This window comes from Oncorhynchus gorbuscha, linkage group LG05 (assembly GCF_021184085.1).
Source record: "Oncorhynchus gorbuscha isolate QuinsamMale2020 ecotype Even-year linkage group LG05, OgorEven_v1.0, whole genome shotgun sequence".
Lineage (NCBI taxonomy): Eukaryota > Metazoa > Chordata > Actinopteri > Salmoniformes > Salmonidae > Oncorhynchus > Oncorhynchus gorbuscha.
In genome coordinates, this window is record NC_060177.1 from 5,768,848 (window position 1) to 5,792,602 (window position 23,755).

Here is a 23,755-nt window from a genome sequence, read left to right on the forward strand (position 1 = left end):
AGTCCCAGCCAGCCTGTAGAGAACAGTCCCAGTCAGCATGTAGAGAACAGTCCCAGTCAGCCTGTAGAGAACAGTCCCAGTCAGCCTGTAGAGAACAGTCCCAGTCAGCCTATAGAGAACAGTCCCAGTCAGCCTGTAGAGAACAGTCCCAGTCAGCCTGTAGAGAACAGTCCCAGTCAGATCGGATCGCCCTGCGCCTCGTCCTCCGGGTCATCCCCGAGGTTGGTGTCGGTGCACTGCTGGAGCCGTGCATCAAGGGGGGGATATTAACACGACTTCACCGAAGTCGGTCCCTCTCCTTGTTCGGGCGGTGTTCGGCGGTCGACGTCTCCGGCCTTCTAGCCATCTCCGATCCACTTTTCATTGTCCATTTGTTTTGTCTTGTCTTACACACCTGGTTTCATTTCCCCCAATGACATGTTCATCATTATCTGTTCCCCATTTGTTTGTGTGTGAGTGATTGTTTATTGTATTGCGGTCCGTTATTGTGGCCTTGGATTTATCGACGAGTCTTGTGATGATTGTTGAGTAAAATTGCTGTACATTAGTCATATCTGCTGTCCTGCGCCTGACTCGTCTACACCAGCTACACACAGACACATTACAATTCTGTATAATTAATAATACAGTCAATTAATAATACAGTCAATTAATAATACAGTCAATTAATACAGAATGACCGTATTCCTTTCTCCTTTCTCATCGTCCTCGGTACGTCTCATTCCTCGTCTGAAAACCGGTAAACATGGAAGTGCTTCGTCTCCTATTGCGTTACATTTCATCATTTCAATTAGTTGGAGGTAAATATCAGAGATTCCTGTTATGGTTATAACCCGCAGGGTGTTAAATAGGATCCTCGTGCCCCCTCTGGTGTCTGACTCCACTCTGGGCTGAACAGAGACAGCGCTGTCCCAAACGGCACCCCTTGTCCCCTACGGGTCGTACCACTATATTAGGGCACTAGGGTGCTATTTGGGACGTATTCAGTGTTCCATGCTGCTCCACGTGACATCACGGAACACTGAGGTCCATGCTGCTCCACGTGACATCACGGAACACTGAGGTCCATGCTGCTCCACGTGACATCACGGAACACTGAGGTCCATGCTGCTCCACGTGACATCACGGAACACTGAGGTCCATGCTGCTCCACGTGACATCACGGAACACTGAGGTCCATGCTGCTCCACGTGACATCACGGAACACTGAGGTCCATGCTGCTCCACGTGACATCACGGAACACTGAGGTCCATGCTGCTCCACGTGACATCACGGAACACTGAGGTCTTGCTGCTCCACGTGACATCACGGAACACTGAGGTCCATGCTGCTCCACGTGACATCACGGAACACTGAGGTCTTGCTGCTCCACGTGACATCACGGAACACTGAGGTCCATGCTGCTCCACGTGACATCACGGAACACTGAGGTCTTGCTGCTCCACGTGACATCACGGAACACTGAGGTCCATGCTGCTCCACGTGACATCACGGAACACTGAGGTCTTGCTGCTCCATGTGACATCACGGAACACTGAGGTCCATGCTGTACCACGTGACATCACGGAACACTGAGGTCTTGCTGCTCCACGTGACATCACGGAACACTGAGGTCCATGCTGCTCCACGTGACATCACGGAACACTGAGGTCCATGCTGCTCCACGTGACATCACGGAACACTGAGGTCTTGCTGCTCCACGTGACATCACGGAACACTGAGGTCCATGCTGCTCCACGTGACATCACGGAACACTGAGGTCTTGCTGCTCGACATGACATCACAGAACACTGAGGTCCATGCTGCTCCACATGACATCACGGAACACTGAGGTCCATGCTGCTCCACGTGACATCACGGAACACTGAGGTCTTGCTGCTCCACGTGACATCACGGAACACTGAGGTCTTGCTGCTCCATGTGACATCACGGAACACTGAGGTCTTGCTGCTCCATGTGACATCACGGAACACTGAGGTCTTGCTGCTCCATGTGACATCACGGAACACTGAGGTCTTGCTGCTCCATGTGACATCACGGAACACTGAGGTCTTGCTGCTCCATGTGACATCACGGAACACTGAGGTCTTGCTGCTCCATGTGACATCACGGAACACTGAGGTCTTGCTGCTCCATGTGACATCACGGAACACTGAGGTCTTGCTGCTCCATGTGACATCACGGAACACTGAGGTCTTGGATCTCTACATTTAAAACACCTTACTATGACTGTAACTTCAGTAGTTAGTGTGTCTAGTAGACCATGTTGACTAACTTCCCTAGTTAGTATGTGGTTGACTAACTTCCCTAGTTAGTATGTGGTTGACTAACTTCCCTAGTTAGTATGTGGTTGACTAACTTCCCTAGTTAGTGTGTGGTTGACTAACTTCCCTAGTTAGTGTGTCTAGTAGACAATGTTGACTAACTTCATGGACCTCTTGGTGTAGTGTACTGTAATCTATCTCTCTAGAACCTGCTAAAGCCTGTATGGACCTCTTTGTATAGTGTACTGTAATCTATCTCTCTAACCTAAAGCCTGTATAGACCTCTTGGTGTAGTGTACTGTAATCTATATCTAGAACCTTCTAAAGCCTACATAGACCTCTTGGTGTAGTGTACTGTAATCTATATCTCTAACCTAAAGCCTACATAGACCTCTTGGTGTAGTGTACTGTAATCTATATCTCTAACCTAAAGCCTACATAGACCTCTTGGTGTAGTGTACTGTAATCTATATCTAGAACCTTCTAAAGCCTACATAGACCTCTTGGTGTAGTGTACTGTAATCTATATCTAGAACCTTCTAAAGCCTGTATAGACCTCTTGGTGTAGTGTACTGTAATCTATCTCTAGAACCTTCTAAAGCCTGTATAGACCTCTTGGTGTAGTGTACTGTAATCTATCTCTCTCTATAGACTGCATAGACCTCTTGGTGTAGTGTACTGTAATCTATCTCTCTATAACCTAAAGCCTGTATAGACCTCTTGGTGTAGTGCACTGTAATCTATCTCTCTCTATAGACTGCATAGACCTCTTGGTGTAGTGTACTGTAATCTATCTCTCTAGAACCTTCTAAAGCCTGTATAGACCTCTTGGTGTAGTGTACTGTAATCCATCTCTCTAACCAAGGCAGGGTACTACAGTCCAGGAGACAAGCCTGGATACCAACCTGGGAGGAGGTTTTTCTTTAGTTCACAGTTCGGTCTGGAAAACCCTCAACTGAGTGTAAAACTCTCAGTCATCATGCCTTGTGATGGCCTTGTGCAAGAGATGGCTTCTCCAGATTTTAAATGCTGTGGAAACACTGCCTGCTAAATCTCATTGTTCTGACTTATAAGAATTGTTTTTTTTCTTCATAAAAAATATTTAAATATTTGTTTGATAATCCACCGAGTGTACAAAACATTAGGAACATCACCGTGACAGACTGACCAGGTGAATCCAGGTGAAAGCTATAAATCACTTATTGATGTCTCCTAAATCCACTTCAATCAGGGTATCCCGAGTGGCGCAGTGGTCTAAGATACTGCAGACCCTGGTTCAATTCCAGGCTGTATCACAGCGGTCTAAGGCGCTGCATCTCAGTGCTAGAGGCGTCACTACAGACCCTGGTTAGATTCCAGGCTGTATCACAGTGGTCTAAGGTACTACAGACCCTGGTTCCATTCCAGGCTGTATCACAGTGGTCTAAGGTACTGCATCTCAGGGCTAGAGGCATCACTACAGACCCTGGTTCCATTCCAGTCTGTATCACAACCGGCCGTGATTGGGAGACCCATAGGGCGGTGCACAATTGGCCCAGCGTCATCCGGGTTAGGGTTTGGCCGTGGGTTGGCCGTCATTGTAAATAAGAATTTGTTCTTAACTGACTTGCCTAGTTAAACAAAAATCAGTGTAGATGAAGGGGAGGAGACAGGTTTAAGATTTGAAGCCTTGAGACAATAGAGACAGAACACAGAACACTGAGGTCCATGCTGCTCCACGTGACATCACGGAACACTGAGATCCATGCTGCTCCACGTGACATCACGGAACACTGAGGTCCATGCTGCTCCACATGACATCACGGAACACTGAGGTCCATGCTGCTCCACATGACATCACGGAACACTGAGGTCCATGCTGCTCCACGTGACATCACGGAACACTGAGGTCCATGCTGCTCCACGTGACATCACGGAACACTGAGGTCCATGCTGCTGGATTGTGTATGTGAGCCATTCAGAGGGTGAAAGGGCAAGACAAAGAAGGCCTCAGGCGAACCAGTTTGAGTGTCAAGAACTGCAACGCTGCTGGATTTTTTCACTCTCAACTGTTTCCTGTGTAGCAAGAACTGTCCACCACCCAAAGGACATCCAGACAACCTGACACAACTGTGGGACGCATTGGAGTCAACATGGGCCAGCATCCCTGTGGAACGCTTTCGACACCTTGTAGAGTCAACATGGGTCAGCATCCCTTCAGAACGCTTTAGACACCTTGTAGAGTCAACATGGACCAGCATCCCTGTGGAACGCTTTAGACACCTTGTAGAGTCAACATGGGGTCAGCATCCCTGTGGAGCGCTTTCGGCACCTTGTAGAGTCAACATGGGACCAGCATCCCTGTAGAACGCTTTAGACACCTTGTAGAGTCAACATGGGGTCAGCATCCCTGTAGAACGCTTTAGACACCTTGTAGAGTCAACATGGGGTTAGCATCCCTGTGGAACTCTTTAGACACCTTGTAGAGTCAACATGGGGTCAGCATCCCTGTGGAACGCTTTCAACACCTTGTAGAGTCAACATGGGCCAGCATCCCTGTGGAACGCTTTCAACACCTTGTAGAGTCAACATGGGCCAGCATCCCTGTGGAGCGCTTTCAACACCTTGTAGAGTCAACATGGGCCAGCATCCCTGTGGAGCGCTTTCGACACCTTGTAGAGTCAACATGGGCCAGCATCCCTGTGGAGCGCTTTCGACACCTTGTAGAGTCAACATGGACCAGCATCCCTGTAGAACGCTTTAGACACCTTATAGAGTCAACATGGGACCAGCATCCCTGTAGAACGCTTTAGACACCTTGTAGAGTCAACATGGGGTCAGCATCCCTGTGGAACGCTTTCAACACCTTGTAGAGTCAACATGGGGTCAGCATCCCTGTGGAACTCTTTAGACACCTTGTAGAGTCAACATGGACCAGCATCCCTGTGGAACGCTATAGACACCTTGTAGAGTCAACATGGGACCAGCATCCCTGTAGAACGCTTTAGACACCTTGTAGAGTCAACATGGGGTCAGCATCCCTGTGGAACGCTTTCATCACCTTGTAGAGTCAACATGGGCCAGCATCCCTGTGGAGCGCTTTCAACACCTTGTAGAGTCAACATGGGCCAGCATCCCTGTGGAGCGCTTTGGACACCTTGTAGAGTCAACATGGGCCAGCGTCCCTGTGGAACGCTTTAGACACCTTGTAGAGTCAACATGGACCAGCATCCCTGTGGAGCGCTTTCAACACCTTGTAGAGTCAACATGGGCCAGCATCCCTGTGGAGCGCTTTCAACACCTTGTAGAGTCAACATGGGCCAGCATCCCTGTGGAGCGCTTTGGACACCTTGTAGAGTCAACATGGGCCAGCATCCCTGTGGAACGCTTTAGACACCTTGTAGAGTCAACATGGACCAGCATCCCTGTGGAGCGCTTTCAACACCTTGTAGAGTCAACATGGGCCAGCATCCCTGTGGAGCGCTTTGGACACCTTGTAGAGTCAACATGGGCCAGCATCCCTGTGGAACGCTTTAGACACCTTGTAGAGTCAACATGGGCCAGCATCCCTGTAGAACGCTTTTCGACACCTTGTAGAGTCAACATGGGGTCAGCATCCCTGTGGAGCGCTTTCGACACCTTGTAGAGTCAACATGGGGTCAGCATCCCTGTGGAGCGCTTTCGACACCTTGTAGAGTCAACATGGGTCAGCATCCCTTCAGAACGCTTTAGACACCTTGTAGAGTCAACATGGGGTCAGCATCCCTGTGGAGCGCTTTCGGCACCTTGTAGAGTCAACATGGGACCAGCATCCCTGTAGAACGCTTTTCGACACCTTGTAGAGTCAACATGGGGTCAGCATCCCTGTGGAACGCTTTAGACACCTTGTAGAGTCAACATGGGGTCAGCATCCCTGTGGAGCGCTTTCGGCACCTTGTAGAGTCAACATGGGACCAGCATCCCTGTAGAACGCTTTAGACACCTTGTAGAGTCAACATGGGGTCAGCATCCCTGTGGAACGCTTTCATCACCTTGTAGAGTCAACATGGGCCAGCATCCCTGTGGAGCGCTTTCGGCACCTTGTAGAGTCAACATGGGACCAGCATCCCTGTAGAACGCTTTAGACACATTCAGTGTGTCTTCATAATGCAATCGTACAATACGCTTTAGTCTGTCTTCAGATGAATCCGTAATTCCAGTGTCTCAGTCATTTCATCAGAACCAGATGATCAAAAGGAAAAAGAAAGTACAAAGCCGAGTTTAAAAAAAAAAGAATAACGCTGCATTTGGTTAACGACACTCTGAATAATAACAATAGTAATGTCAACAGGATTAATGAGATGTTAATGATATGTTAATGAGATGCACTGCATACATTTACATTTACATTAACTCCGGCTACGCTGAATAATATTGGAGGTAACGTTGTTATAATGAATTCCTATGTGCAGCCTCTGTGGGAAGCCAAATTACACTTTAGACCGTGTGTCTTCCTCTCTCCTACCTTTCTGACTCGATGAGATTAATGGAGTTTACCTACACTTTAAATCGTGTGTCTTCCTCTCTCCTACCTTTCTGACTCGATGAGATTAATGGAGTTTACCTACACTTTAAACCGCATGTCTTCCTCTCTCCTACCTTTCTGACTCGATGAGATTAATGGAGTTTACCTACACTTTAAATCGTGTGTCTTCCTCTCTCCTACCTTTCTGACTCGATGAGATTAATGGGAGACGGACAGTTGAAGTCGGAAGTTTACGTACACTTTAGCTAAATACAAGTTTTTTTTCACAATTTCTGACATTTAATCCTAGTAAAAAAAAAATATATCCCTGTTTTAGGTCAGTTAGGATCACCACTTTATTTTAAGAATGTGAAATGTCAGAATAATAGTAGAGAGAATGATTTATTTCAGTTTTTATTTCTTTCATCACATTCCCGGTGTGTCAGAAGTTTACATACACTCAATTAGTATTTGGTAGCATTGCCATTGCAACTTTGGAAGTATGCTTGGGGTATTTGTCCATTTGGAAGACCCATTTGCCACTAAGCTTTAGCTTCCTGACTGATGTCTTGAGATGTTGCATCAATATATCCACAAAACTGTCCTACCTCATGATGCCATCTATTTTGTGAAGTGCACCAGTCCCTCCTGCAGCAAAGCACCCCCACAACATGATGCTGCCACCCCATGCTTCACAGTTGGGATGGTGCTCTCCAGCTTGCAAGCCTCCCCCTTTTTCCTCCAAACATAACGATGGTCATTATGGCCAAACAGTTCTATTTTTGCTTCATCAGACCAGAGGACATTTCTCCAACAAGTACAATCTTTGTCCCCGTGTGCAGTTGCAAACCATATGGCTTCTTTATGGCGGTTTTGGAGCAGTGACTTCTTCCTTGCTGAGCGGCCTTTAATGTTATGTCGATATAGGACTCGTTTTACTGTGGATATAGATACTTCTGTACCCGTTTCCTCCAGCATCTTCACAGGGTCCTTCGCTGTTCTGGGATTGATTTGCACTTTTCGCACCAAAGTACGTTCATCTCTAGGAGACAGAAAGCATCTCCTTCCTGAGCGGTATGACGGCTGCGTGTTCCATGGTGTTTATACTTGCTACTGTTGTTTGTACAGATGAACGTGGTACCTTCAGGTGTTTGGAAATTGCTCCCAAGGACGAACCAGACTTGTGTTGGTCTACAACGATTTTTCTGAGGTCTGGCTGATTTCTTTAGATTTTCTCATGATGTCAAGCAAAGAGGCACTGAGTTTGAAGGTAGGCCTTGAAATACACCCACAGGTACACCTCCAATTGACTCAAATGATGTCAATTAGCCTATCAGAAGCTTCTAAAGCAATGACATAATTTTCTGGAATTTTCCAAGCTGTTTAAAATTAAATGCACAGTCAACTTAGTGTATGTAAACTTCTGACCCACTGGAATTGTAATACAGTGAATTATAAGATATATAATCTGTCTGTAAACAATTGTTGGAAAAATTACTTGTGTCATGCACAAAGTAGATGTCCTAACCGACTTGCCAAAACTATATTTTGTGAACAACAAATTTGTGGAGTGGTTTTAATGAGTTTTAATGACTCCAACCGAAGTGTATGTAAACTTCTGACTTCAACTGTAGTTATTTTATATTTTTACCATGAGTAGGCCCTACCACAACCACATGTATAATGTTTCAGTAGTCTGCTCCATTCTGCTGTTCCTTACCTAGTATAATGTGTTTCAGTCTACTCCATTCTGTTCCTCACTTAGTAATGTGTTTCAGTAGTCTACTCCATTCTGTTCCTCACCTAGTATGATGTGTTTCAGTAGTCTACTCCATTCTGTTCCTCACCTAGTATAATGTGTTTCAGTAGTCTACTCCATTCTGCTGTTCCTCACCTAGTATAATGTGTTTCAGTAGTCTACTCCATTCTGCTGTTCCTCACCTAGTATAATGTGCTTCAGTAGTCTACTCCATTCTGCTGTTCCTCACCTAGTATAATGTGCTTCAGTAGTCTACTCCATTCTGCTGTTCCTCACCTAGTATAATGTGCTTCAGTAGTCTACTCCATTCTGCTGTTCCTCACCTAGTATAATGTGCTTCAGTAGTCTACTCCATTATGCTGTTCCTCACCTAGTATAATGTGTTTCAGTCTACTCCATTCTGTTCCTCACCTAGTATAATGTGCTTCAGTAGTCTACTCCATTCTGCTGTTCCTCACCTAGTATAATGTGTTTCAGTAGTCTACTCCATTATGCTGTTCCTCACCTAGTATAATGTGTTTCAGTAGTCTACTCCATTCTGCTGTTCCTTACCTAGTATAATGTGTTTCAGTCTACTCCATTCTGTTCCTCACCTAGTATAATGTGTTTCAGTAGTCTACTCCATTCTGCTGTTCCTCACCTAGTATAATGTGCTTCAGTAGTCTACTCCATTCTGCTGTTCCTCACCTAGTATAATGTGCTTCAGTAGTCTACTCCATTCTGCTGTTCCTCACCTAGTATAATGTGCTTCAGTAGTCTACTCCATTCTGCTGTTCCTCACCTAGTATAATGTGCTTCAGTAGTCTACTCCATTATGCTGTTCCTCACCTAGTATAATGTGTTTCAGTCTACTCCATTCTGTTCCTCACCTAGTATAATGTGCTTCAGTAGTCTACTCCATTCTGCTGTTCCTCACCTAGTATAATGTGTTTCAGTAGTCTACTCCATTCTGCTGTTCCCCACCTAGTATAATGTGTTTCAGTAGTCTACTCCATTCTGCTGTTCCTCACCTAGTATAATGTGTTTCAGTAGTCTACTCCATTCTGCTGTTCCCCACCTAGTATAATGTGTTTCAGTAGTCTACTCCATTCTGCTGTTCCTTACCTAGTATAATGTGCTTCAGTCTACTCCATTCTGTTCCTCACCTAGTATAATGTGCTTCAGTAGTCTACTCCATTCTGCTGTTCCTCACCTAGTATAATGTGTTTCAGTAGTCTACTCCATTCTGCTGTTCCCCACCTAGTATAATGTGTTTCAGTAGTCTACTCCATTCTGCTGTTCCTTACCTAGTATGATGTGTTTCAGTAGTCTACTCCATTATGCTGTTCCTTACCTAGTATAATGTGTTTCAGTAGTCTACTCCATTCTGCTGTTCCCCACCTAGTATAATGTGTTTCAGTAGTCTACTCCATTATGCTGTTCCTTACCTAGTATAATGTGTTTCAGTAGTCTACTCCATTATGCTGTTCCTCACCTAGTATAATGTGTTTCAGTAGTCTACTCCATTCTGCTGTTCCTCACCTAGTATAATGTGTTTCAGTAGTCTACTCCATTCTGCTGTTCCTCACCTAGTATAATGTGTTTCAGTAGTCTACTCCATTATGCTGTTCCTTACCTAGTATAATGTGCTTCAGTAGTCTACTCCATTCTGCTGTTCCTTACCTAGTATAATGTGTTCCAGTAGTCTACTCCATTATGCTGTTCCTCACCTAGTATAATGTGTTTCAGTCTACTCCATTCTGCTGTTCCTCACCTAGTATAATGTGTTTCAGTAGTCTACTCCATTCTGCTGTTCCTCACCTAGTATAATGTGTTTCAGTAGTCTACTCCATTATGCTGTTCCTTACCTAGTATAATGTGTTCCAGTAGTCTACTCCATTATGCTGTTCCTCACCTAGTATAATGTGTTTCAGTCTACTCCATTCTGCTGTTCCTCACCTAGTATAATGTGTTTCAGTAGTCTACTCCATTCTGCTGTTCCTTACCTAGTATAATGTGTTCCAGTAGTCTACTCCATTCTGTTGTTCCTGACCTAGTCCTGGCTTTTTGATTGGTCTGTTTTGAACCTGTTGACAGTGGGAAATATACACTAGTAGACTCTACCACCAGCACCAGTACATCGTGTTTAAAGTGTGTCAGTATCTCTGTCTGGTATTCCTTACTAGTGATGGACTGTTTGTCTGCTCTGTTCACAGCGGGGTCTCCTTCATCACTCGTAGCCACTACCACGTCTGACAATATACTTTAACGTGTGTATAAGTGCGTTTCAGTACTCTGGACGGACTTAGGACTGTTTGACCGGACGGCTTTGAACAGCACACAGCAGGAAATCCGAGCTGTGAAACCTCAGGGTCGTAAAAAGAGGCATTAGAGGCTGTCGCTTCTCATTTCGTCGTTCACGTTTGATACGCTGCTAAAAAACATACGGTCTTTATGAGTCACACACACAGCTACTGTTCACTGTTACACACTCTGCATCCTAAATGGTGCCCTATTCCCTATGTAGTGCACTACTTTGGACCAGGGCCCTATTCCCTATGTAGTGCACTACATTTGACCAGGGCCCATGGGGAAAGTGTGTGTGATTTGGGACGTAGTGTGCAATACTGTAACTGTGTACAGCCTGGTGATTTTCTCCTTGTATCATATGATATAACCTAATTCGATTAGCTAGGTCGTTGGCTTCCTCCTTGTATCATATGATATAACCTTACTCAATTAGCTAGGTCGTTGGCTTCCTCCTTGTATCATATGATATTAGCTAGGTCGTTGGCTTCCTCCTTGTATCATATGATATTAGCTAGGTCGTTGGCTTCCTCCTTGTATCATATGATATTAGCTAGGTCGTTGGCTTCCTCCTTGTTATTATAGATTAGCTAAATACGCACAGAGAGAGACAATGTATATTTAAAAGATTTAATTGTTTGTTTTCAATGATTTATTTGATACACCAAGGTCAGCAGGATAGATTAGGGCAGAATATGCTCATAACGTAGTTATTTGTATAAGATAACAGCAACATATATGAAATGTAACGTTGCATAGTTTTCAGTACACTGGTCATTGAACTCTTCACTGGTCTACGTAGTCTATACTGTAGATGTATACAGTACGTCACTTTACATGAACTAACAGGTATTACAAAATTAACTCCCATTTCAAGATAGACTGATATTACGTCAGGAAAATGATTGTTCATCAAAAGGGACCATTCGAAAGAGTTAAGTGCATATTTCACCTCCAAAAACAACGATAAACCTGTAGAAACGATGAATAACTGACTTGTCAATACCATCGTCCATGTAAAAATCCCCTCTGTTTGTACAGCAGTTAGATCAAACGAATCATTGACACCCTTAAAATCAGACATCTGTAAACATTAAAGAAAAAACAAAGACAAAACAAACAAACACATTTTTTATAGCTCCTTCGTCTAATTTATATATATATAGTTTTTTATCGTACCCCTTTTTCAATTACAAATCATTGATTCTGGAAGGACCTGTGTCAACGATAAACAACAACATTCCTATCATTGATTCTGGAGGGATCTGTGTCAACGAAAAGCAACAACATTCCTATCATCGATTCAGATATTATCAAAATGATTTAATAACAGTCAAATTATCAGACTTGATTTCTTCTCCATAAGGCAGCAGTGACTCATTAGTAAACAGGACTGTAAACACTAATGCATGGCTTTTCTTTAGTGCAAATGTGTGTTCGGCAGTAGCAGTGTGTTGGGCTGGGCAGTAGCAGTGTGTTGGGCTGGGCAGTACAGTAGCAGTGTGTTGGGCTGGGCAGTAGCAGTGTGTTGGGATGGGCAGTACAGTAGCAGTGTGTTGGGCTGGGCAGTACAGTAGCAGTGTGTTGGGCTGGGCAGTAGCAGTGTGTTGGGCTGGGCAGTACAGTAGCAGTGTGTTGGGCTGGGCAGTAGCAGTGTGTTGGGCTGGGCAGTAGCAGTGTGTTGGGATGGGCAGTACAGTAGCAGTGTGTTGGGCTGGGCAGTACAGTAGCAGTGTGTTGGGCTGGGCAGTAGCAGTGTGTTGGGCAGTACTGTAGCAGTGTGTTGGGCAGTACTGTAGCAGTGTGTTGGGCTGGGCAGTACAGTAGCAGTGTGTTGGGCTGGGCAGTACAGTAGCAGTGTGTTGGGCTGGGTGGCACATTCTGGGTGGTGATCACCTACTGAGTAGTGATCACATCAGGCTGGGTAACCATGACATCATTCTGGGTAACCATGACATCATGCCGGGCCGGCGATGACATCAACACCTGTCTCCCAGTTTGAGAAAGCGCTGTGATTTTTGCTTCACCATCCGATGCTGCCTCTGGGCCGACTGGGCCTGCTCTATGGCCTCACACAGTTTCTACAGAGGAGGAGGAGAGGCCGTTAGGTACTGTGGGTCCAACACACACACACACACACACACACACACACACACACACACACACACACACACACACACACACACACACACACACACACACACACACACACACACACACACACACACACACACACACACACACACACACACACACACACAAAAGTGTATTATCGGGACCTGGGCAGTGGCAGGGTTCTTGAGGTGCAGCACTCTCATGGGTTCCTGTCCATCTCTCTTTTGAAACTTCAGCTTGTTCTGTTCCTGTTGTCAGACAAAGAGATTCAGTCCAATACAAATGGTTATGTTCCTATAGTCCTACAAAGAGATTCAGTCCAATACAACTGGTTCTGTTCCTATAGTCCTACAAAGAGATTCAGTCCAATACAACTGGTTCTGTTCCTATAGATTCAGTCCAATACAACTGGTTCTGTTCCTATAGATTCAGTCCAATACAACTGGTTCTGTTCCTATAGTCCTACAAAGAGATTCAGTCCAATACAACTGGTTCTGTTCCTATAGACCTACAAAGAGATTCAGTCCAATACAACTGGTTCTGTTCCTGTTGTCAGACAAAGAGATTCAGTCCAATACAACTGGTTCTGTTCCTATAGGCCTACAAAGAGATTCAGTCCAATACAACTGGTTCTGTTCCTATAGTCCTACAAAGAGATTCAGTCCAATACAACTGGTTCTGTTCCTATAGTCCTACAAAGAGATTCAGTCCAATACAACTGGTTCTGTTCCTATAGTCCTACAAAGAGATTCAGTCCAATACAACTGGTTCTGTTCCTATAGATTCAGTCCAATACAACTGGTTCTGTTCCTATAGTCCTACAAAGAGATTCAGTCCAATACAACTGGTTCTGTTCCTGTTGTCAGACAAAGAGATTCAGTCCAATACAACTGGTTCTGTTCCTATAGGCCTACAAAGAGATTCAGTCCAATACAACTGGTTCTGTTCCTATAGTCCTACAAAGAGATTCAGTCCAATACAACTGGTTCTGTTCCTATAGTCCTACAAAGAGATTCAGTCCAATACAACTGGTTCTGTTCCTATAGACCTACAAAGAGATTCAGTCCAATACAACTGGTTCTGTTCCTATAGTCCTACAAAGAGATTCAGTCCAATACAACTGGTTCTGTTCCTATAGATTCAGTCCAATACAACTGGTTCTGTTCCTATAGTCCTACAAAGAGATTCAGTCCAATACAACTGGTTCTGTTCCTATAGACCTACAAAGAGATTCAGTCCAATACAACTGGTTCTGTTCCTATAGACCTACAAAGAGATTCAGTCCAATACAACTGGTTCTGTTCCTATAGTCCTACAAAGAGATTCAGTCCAATACAACTGGTTCTGTTCCTATAGATTCAGTCCAATACAACTGGTTCTGTTCCTATAGTCCTACAAAGAGATTCAGTCCAATACAACACTTAAGGAGATAAGGACGCAAGTAACTAAGTAAGTGAGCGAGTGAATTTTAAAATAGTTCCGACTGGACCTAAGGATGCTATTTAATGTCTCAGGCAGACCTTGCAGTAGATCATCAGGTCTCCTCCTTCCACGTACGGAGGCCTTGAGAAATGCTCAAACAGACACTCCCACTCCTTGTTGAAGTGTCCCACAAACTCCACCTCCTTCACACACATCACTCTCCTGTAGGAGGAGGAGAGATGTCGCGGGGCAGAAGGTTGATAAGGGGTGAAAATACATGACACAACCTCAATATTACAATCATTCTACTTCATCGACAGTAACGTTAATTGATACACAATGAACTGTTTAATGAATATATAGATACTGTAGATATACTCTATATATCTATATATCTATATATAATATCTATCTATATATAAGTTTGAGACATCTACACATTCTAGTTTTTTAAAACTATTTTCTGCATTGTAAACATTTTTAGTGAAGACATCAAAATGATGAAATAACACATATTGGAAGCATGTAGTAACCAAAAAAAGTTATCAAAAGATTATTCAAAGTAGCCACCCTTTTGCCTTTTGCACACTCTTGGCATTCTCTCAACCAGCATCATGAGGTAGTCACCTGGAATGCGTTTCAATTATCAGGTGTGCCTTGTTAAAAGTACATTTGTGGAATTTCTTTCCTTCTTAATGCGGTTGAGCCAATCAGTTGTGATGTGACAAGGTAGGGGTGGTATACAGGAGATAGATAACCAATCAGTTGTGATGTGACAAGGTAGGGGTGGTATACAGGAGATAGATAACCAATCAGTTGTGATGTGACAAGGTAGGGGTGGTATACAGAATATAACCAATCAGTTGTGATGTGACAAGGTAGGGGTGGTATACAGGAGATAACCAATCAGTTGTGTTGTGACAAGGTAGGGGTGGTATACAGAATATAACCAATCAGTTGTGATGTGACAAGGTAGGGGTGGTATACAGGAGATAGATAACCAATCAGTTGTGATGTGACAAGGTAGGGGTGGTATACAGAATATAACCAATCAGTTGTGATGTGACAAGGTAGGGGTGGTATACAGGAGATAGATAACCAATCAGTTGTGATGTGACAAGGTAGGGGTGGTATACAGGAGATAGATAACCAATCAGTTGTGATGTGACAAGGTAGGGGTGGTATACAGAATATAACCAATCAGTTGTGATGTGACAAGGTAGGGGTGGTATACAGGAGATAACCAATCAGTTGTGTTGTGACAAGGTAGGGGTGGTATACAGAATATAACCAATCAGTTGTGATGTGACAAGGTAGGGGTGGTATACAGGAGATAGATAACCAATCAGTTGTGATGTGACAAGGTAGGGGTGGTATACAGAATATAACCAATCAGTTGTGATGTGACAAGGTAGGGGTGGTATACAGGAGATAGATAACCAATCAGTTGTGATGTGACAAGGTAGGGGTGGTATACAGAATATAACCAATCAGTTGTGATGTGACAAGGTAGGGGTGGTATACAGGAGATAGATAACCAATCAGTTGTGTTGTGACAAGGTAGGGGTGGTATACAGGAGATAGATAACCAATCAGTTGTGATGTGACAAGGTAGGGGTGGTATACAGGAGATAACCAATCAGTTGTGTTGTGACAAGGTAGGGGTGGTATACAGGAGATAGATAACCAATCAGTTGTGATGTGACAAGGTAGGGGTAGTATACAGGAGATAGATAACCAATCAGTTGTGATGTGACAAGGTAGGGGTGGTATACAGGAGATAGATAACCAATCAGTTGTGATGTGACAAGGTAGGGGTGGTATACAGGAGATAGATAACCAATCAGTTGTGATGTGACAAGGTAGGGGTGGTATACAGGAGATAGATAACCAATCAGTTGTGATGTGACAAGGTAGGGGTGGTATACAGGAGACAGCACTATTTGGAAAAAGACCAAGTCCATATTATGTCAAGAACTTTGATAGTTTCTTCAAGCGCTATGATGAAACTGTCTCTCATAAGGCCCGCCACAGGAAAGGAAGACCCAGAGTTACCTCTGTTGCAGAGGGTAAGTTCATTAAAGTTAACTGCACCTCAGATTGCAGCCCAAATAAACGCTTAACAGAATTCAAGTAACAGACACATCTCAACATCAACTGTTCCGAGCAGACTGTGTGAATCAGACCTCCATGGTCAATTTGCTGCAATGAAACCCACTACTAAAGGACACCAATAACAAGAAGAAACTTGCTTGGGTCTAGAAACATGAGCAATGGACATTAGACTGGTAGAAATCTGTCCTGATGAGTCCGAATATGAGATTTTCGGTTCCAACCGCAAGATGTAGAGGTGGTGAACGGATGATCTCTGCATGTGTGGTTCCCACCGTGAAGCATGGAGGAGGAGGTGTGATTTATTTAGAATTCAAAACTCACTTCCCAGCATGGCTACCACAGCATTCTGCAGAAATACGCCTTCCCATCTGGTTTGCGCTTAGTGGGACTATCTTTTGTTTTTCAACAGGACAATGACCCTACACACCACCAGGCTGTGTGAAGGCTATTTGACCAAGAAGGAGAGTGATGGAGTGCTGCATCAGGTGACCTGGCCTCCACAATCACCAGACCTCAACCCAGTTGAGATGGTTTGGGATGAGTTGGACCGCGGAGTGAAGGAAATACAGCCAACACGTGCTTAGAATATGTGGGAACTCCTGCAAGACTGTTGGAAAAGCATTCCAGGTGAAGCTGGTTGAGAGAATGCCAAGAGTGTGCAAAGCTGTCATCAAGGCAAAGGATGGCTACTTTGAATAACCTCAAATATATTTATTTATTTAACACTTTTTGGGGGTTACTAAATGATTCCATGTGTTATTTCACAGTTTTGATGTCTTCACTATTATTCTGCAATGTAGAAAATAGTTGAAAATAAAGAAAAACCCTGGAATGAGCAGGTGTGTCGTTTGACTGGTCCTGTAGTTTTACACACGGTGCATTCGGAAAGTATTCAGACCCCTTCCCACAATTTGTTACGTTACCTTAGTCTAAAATGGATTAAATACATGTTTCCCTCATCAATCTAAACACAATACCCAAATACAAAGCTAAAACAGGTTTTTACAAAATGTTGCTAATTTATTACAAATTTAAAAACTGAAATACCCTATTTTACATAACTATTCAGACCCTTTGCTATGAGAATTGAAATTGAGCTCAGGTGCATCCTGTTTCCATTGATCATCCTTGAGATGTTTCTACAACCTCATTGTAGGCCACCTGTGGTAAATTCAATTGATTGGACCCAATTTGTTGTGTGTTCCTTTCCAAATCATATCCAATCAAATTGAATTTACCACAGGTGGCCTCCAATCAAGTTGTAGAAACATCTCAAACATGATCAATGGAAACAGGAAGCACCTGAGCTCAATTTCAAGTCTCATAGCAAAGGGTCTAAATACTTACATACATAAGGTATTTATATATTTTTTTATTTGTAATACATTTGCAAAAATGTCTACAAACCTGTTTTCAATTTGTCATTATAGGGTATTGTGATGTCATTATGGGGTATTGTGATGTCATTATGGGGTATTGTGATGTCATTATGGGGCATTGTGATGTCATTATGGGGCATTGTGATGTCATTATGGGGCATTGTGATGTCATTATGGGGCATTGTGATGTCATTATGGGGTATTGTGATGTCATTATGGGGTATTGTGATGTCATTATGGGGTATTGTGATGTCATTATGGGGTATTGTGATGTCATTATGGGGTATTGTGATGTCATTATGGGGTATTGTGATGTCATTATGGGGTATTGTGATGTCATTATGCGGTATTGTGATGTCATTATGGGGTATTGTGATGTCATTATGGGGTATTGTGATGTCATTATGGGGTATTGTGATGTCATTATGGGGCATTGTGATGTCATTATGGGGCATTGTGATGTCATTATGGGGCATTGTGATGTCATTATGGGGCATTGTGATGTCATTATGGGGCATTGTGATGTCATTATGGGGCATTGTGATGTCATTATGGGGTATTGTGATGTCATTATGGGGCATTGTGATGTCATTATGGGGCATTGTGATGTCATTATGGGGTATTGTGATGTCATTATGGGGCATTGTGATGTCATTATGGGGTATTGTGATGTCATTATGGGGTATTGTGATGTCATTATGGGGTATTGTGATGTCATTATGGGGCATTGTGATGTCATTATGGGGCATTGTGATGTCATTATGGGGCATTGTGATGTCATTATGGGGCATTGTGATGTCATTATGGGGCATTGTGATGTCATTATGGGGTATTGTGATGTCATTATGGGGTATTGTGATGTCATTATGGGGCATTGTGATGTCATTATGGGGCATTGTGATGTCATTATGGGGCATTGTGATGTCATTATGGGGCATTGTGATGTCATTATGGGGCATTGTGATGTCATTATGGGGTATGATGTCATTATGGGGTATTGTGATGTCATTATGGGGTATTGTGATGTCATTATGGGGCATTGTGATGTCATTATGGGGCATTGTGATGTCATTATGGGGCATTGTGATGTCATTATGGGGTATTGTGATGTCATTATGGGGTATTATGTGTAGATTGATGAGAATTTGTATTTGTTTAATCCATTTTAGAATAAGGCTGTAAAGTAACAAAAATGTGGAAAAAAAAGTCAAGGGGTCCGAATACTTTCCTTGAACGCACAATTTGTTAAAAAAATACCTTTTCAGGGAAAGTGTCTTCCCAAACCAGTATCTCCAATATACAAACACAAAATGTCTACCCCTGAGGCACGAGTCACGTTGAACTGAAGTCTTCCATAATGTACCTGTTGGTCACTATGACGTTGGTCTTCCTGTGTCCAGGGTACAAACAGTGTTCTCTGAAGATCTCTCCTTCCAGCTGCTTGATCTCTGACCTCTGAAGGAGCAGCGTCCATGTGTGAAAACATACAAATACATGAGCCGTGTTCGAATACCCATACTACCATACTGTATACTACATACTTAATGAGTATATACTATATACTATTAGTTCACTACTGTGTTCTAATACCCATACTACCATACTGTATACTACATACTTAATGAGTATATACTATATACTATTAGTTCACTGCTGTGTTCTAATACCCATACTACCATACTGTATACTACCTACTTAATGAGTATATACTATTAGTTCACTACTGTGTTCTAATACCCATACTACCATACTGTATACTACATACTTAATGAGTATATACTATATACTATTAGTTCACTGCTGTGTTCGAATACCCATACTACCATACTGTATACTACCTACTTAATGAGTATATACTATATACTATTAGTTCACTGCCGTGTTCTAATACCCATACTAACATACTGTATACTACATACTTAATGAGTATATACTATATACTATTAGTTCACTGCTGTGTTCTAATACCCATACTAACATACTGTATACTACATACTTAATGAGTATATACTATATACTATTAGTTCACTGCTGTGTTCTAATACCCATACTACCATACTGTATACTACCTACTTAATGAGTATATACTATATACTATTAGTTCACTGCTGTGTTCTAATACCCATACTACCATACTGTATACTACCTACTTAATGAGTATATACTATATACTATTAGTTCACTACTGTGTTCTAATACCCATACTACCATACTGTATACTACCTACTTAATGAGTATATACTATTAGTTCACTGCTGTGTTCTAATACCCATACTACCATACTGTATACTACCTACTTAATGAGTATATACTATTAGTTCACTGCTGTGTTCTAATACCCATACTACCATACTGTATACTACCTACGTAATGAGTATATACTATTAGTTCACTGCCGTGTTCGAATACCCATACTACCATACTGTATACTACATACTTAATGAGTATATACTATTAGTTCACTGCTGTGTTCTAATACCCATACTACCATACTGTATACTACATACTTAATGAGTATATACTATATACTATTAGTTCACTGCCGTGTTCTAATACCCATACTACCATACTGTACACTACCTACTTAATGAGTATATACTATTAGTTCACTGCTGTGTTCTAATACCCATACTACCATACTGTATACTACATACTTAATGAGTATATACTATATACTATTAGTTCACTGCCGTGTTCTAATACCCATACTACCATACTGTACACTACCTACTTAATGAGTATATACTATTAGTTCACTGCTGTGTTCTAATACCCATACTACCATACTGTATACTACCTACTTAATGAGTATATACTATATACTATTAGTTCACTGCCGTGTTCTAATACCCATACTACCATACTGTATACTACCTACTTAATGAGTATATACTATTAGTTCACTGCTGTGTTCTAATACCCATACTACCATACTGTATACTACATACTTAATGAGTATATACTATATACTATATACTATTAGTTCACTGCTGTGTTCTAATACCCATACTACCATACTGTATACTACCTACTTAATGAGTATATACTATTAGTTCACTGCTGTGTTCTAATACCCATACTACCATACTGTATACTACCTACTTAATGAGTATATACTATTAGTTCACTACTGTGTTCTAATACCCATACTACCATACTGTATACTACATACTTAATGAGTATATACTATATACTATTAGTTCACTACTGTGTTCTAATACCCATACTACCATACTGTATACTACCTACTTAATGAGTATATACTATATACTATTAGTTCACTGCTGTGTTCTAATACCCATACTACCATACTGTATACTACATACTTAATGAGTATATACTATATACTATTAGTTCACTACTGTGTTCTAATACCCATACTACCATACTGTATACTACCTACTTAATGAGAATATACTATTAGTTCACTACTGTGTTCTAATACCCATACTACCATACTGTATACTACCTACTTAATGAGTATATACTATATACTATTAGTTCACTACTGTGTTCTAATACCCATACTACCATACTGTATACTACCTACTTAATGAGTATATACTATTAGTTCACTACTGTGTTCTAATACCCATACTACCATACTGTATACTACCTACTTAATGAGTATATACTATTAGTTCACTACTGTGTTCTAATACCCATACTACCATACTGTATACTACCTACTTAATGAGTATATACTATATACTATTAGTTCACTGCTGTGTTCGAATACCCATACTACCATACTGTATACTACCTACTTAATGAGTATATACTATATACTATTAGTTCACTGCTGTGTTCTAATACCCATACTACCATACTGTATACTACATACTTAATGAGTATATACTATATACTATTAGTTCACTTTAGTTAGTTCACTGTCTACCCGGAAGTTGACGCTGTTGCTATGCAACTGCGTGCTAGCTTGTTAGCATAACAAATGACTAGCTAAACATTTTACGATTTTGGGTGTGTTTGAATAATTCAAATCTGGAGTGCCCATAGTGCGCTCTCTGGGCCTTCGTCAAATCCAGAGCGTTGTCAGATTGTCCGTTTGTAAAATTGAGAGAAAGATTGATCCGAGCGTTCAGTGTGCACGCGAGGAGTAGGGTTGATCCCAGTGTGCACGCGAGGAGTAGGGTTGATCCCAGTGTGCACGCGAGGAGTAGGGTTGATCCCAGTGTGCACGTGAGGAGTAGGGTTGATCCCAGTGTGCACGTGAGGAGTAGGGTTGATCCCAGTGTGCACGCGAGGAGTAGGGTTGATCCCAGTGTGCACGCGAGGAGTAGGGTTGATCTGAGTGTGCACGCGAGGAGTAGGGTTGATCCCAGTGTGCACGCGAGGAGTAGGGTTGATCCCAGTGTGCACGCGAGGAGTAGGGTTGATCCCAGTGTGCACGCGAGGAGTAGGGTTGATCCCAGTGTGCACGCGAGAGTAGGGTTGATCCCAGTGTGCACGCGAGGAGTAGGGTTGATCCCAGTGTGCACGTGAGGAGTAGGGTTGATCCCAGTGTGCACGTGAGGAGTAGGGTTGATCCCAGTGTGCACGCGAGGAGTAGGGTTGATCCCAGTGTGCACGTGAGGAGTAGGGTTGATCCCAGTGTGCACGCGAGGAGTAGGGTTGATCCCAGTGTGCACGCGAGGAGTAGGGTTGATCCCAGTGTGCACGCGAGGAGTAGGGTTGATCCCAGTGTGCACGCGAGGAGTAGGGTTGATCCCAGTGTGCACGCGAGGAGTAGGGTTGATCCCAGTGTGCACGCGAGGAGTAGGGTTGATCCCAGTGTGCACGCGAGGAGTAGAGTTGATCCCAGTGTGCACGCGAGGAGTAGGGTTGATCCCAGTGTGCACGTGAGGAGTAGGGTTGATCCCAGTGTGCACGCGAGGAGTAGGGTTGATCCCAGTGTGCACGCGAGGAGTAGGGTTGATCCCAGTGTGCACGCGAGGAGTAGGGTTGATCCGAGTGTGCACGCGAGGAGTAGGGTTGATCCGAGTGTGCACGCGAGGAGTAGGGTTGATCCGAGTGTGCACGCGAGGAGTAGGGTTGATCCGAGTGTGCACGCGAGGAGTAGGGTTGATCCGAGTGTGCACGCGAGGTAGGGTTGATCCGAGTGTGCACGCGGAGTAGGGTTGATCCGAGTGTGCACGCGAGAGTAGGGTTGATCCCAGTGTGCACGCGAGGAGTAGGGTTGATCCCAGTGTGCACGCGAGGAGTAGGGTTGATCCCAGTGTGCACGCGAGGAGTAGGGTTGATCCCAGTGTGCACGCGAGGAGTAGGGTTGATCCCAGTGTGCACGTGAGGAGTAGGGTTGATCCCAGTGTGCACGCGAGGAGTAGGGTTGATCCGAGTGTGCACGCGAGGAGTAGGGTTGATCCCAGTGTGCACGCGAGGAGTAGGGTTGATCCGAGTGTGCACGCGAGGAGTAGGGTTGATCCGAGTGTGCACGCGAGGAGTAGGGTTGATCCGAGTGTGCACGCGAGGAGTAGGGTTGATCCGAGTGTGCACGCGAGGAGTAGGGTTGATCCCAGTGTGCACGCGAGGAGTAGGGTTGATCCCAGTGTGCACGCGAGGAGTAGGGTTGATCCCAGTGTGCACGCGAGGAGTAGGGTTGATCCCAGTGTGCACGCGAGGAGTAGGGTTGATCCCAGTGTGCACGCGAGGAGTAGGGTTGATCCCAGTGTGCACGCGAGGAGTAGGGTTGATCCCAGTGTGCACGCGAGGAGTAGGGGTTGATCCGAGTGTTCAGAATGCACGCGAGGAGTAGGGTTGATCCGAGTGCGCATGCGAGGAGTAGGGTTGATCCCAGTGCGCACGCGAGGAGTAGGGTTGATCCGAGTGTGCACGCGAGGAGTAGGGTTGATCCCAGTGTGCACGCGAGGAGTAGGGGTTGATCCGAGTGTTCAGAATGCACGCGAGGAGTAG

At 43.6% G+C, this 23,755-nt stretch overlaps 1 protein-coding gene across 1 annotated transcript in view; it reads right to left on the reverse strand.

Moving 5' to 3' along the window:
• Nucleotides 1-11,409: 11,409 nt before the first annotated feature.
• The window catches only part of LOC124035385 (vacuolar protein sorting-associated protein 13C-like), a 245,266-nt gene continuing 232,920 nt past the window's right edge, over nucleotides 11,410-23,755 (reverse strand). Inside the window, exons 83-86 of the mRNA XM_046348841.1 lie at nucleotides 19,188-19,279; nucleotides 14,429-14,552; nucleotides 13,073-13,156; nucleotides 11,410-12,874 (exon numbers count right to left, since the gene is read on the reverse strand). Of these exons, the coding sequence (XP_046204797.1) occupies nucleotides 12,773-12,874; nucleotides 13,073-13,156; nucleotides 14,429-14,552; nucleotides 19,188-19,279 (402 nt within the window). The 3' untranslated portion in view covers nucleotides 11,410-12,772. The remainder of the gene's footprint in view (nucleotides 12,875-13,072; nucleotides 13,157-14,428; nucleotides 14,553-19,187; nucleotides 19,280-23,755) is intronic.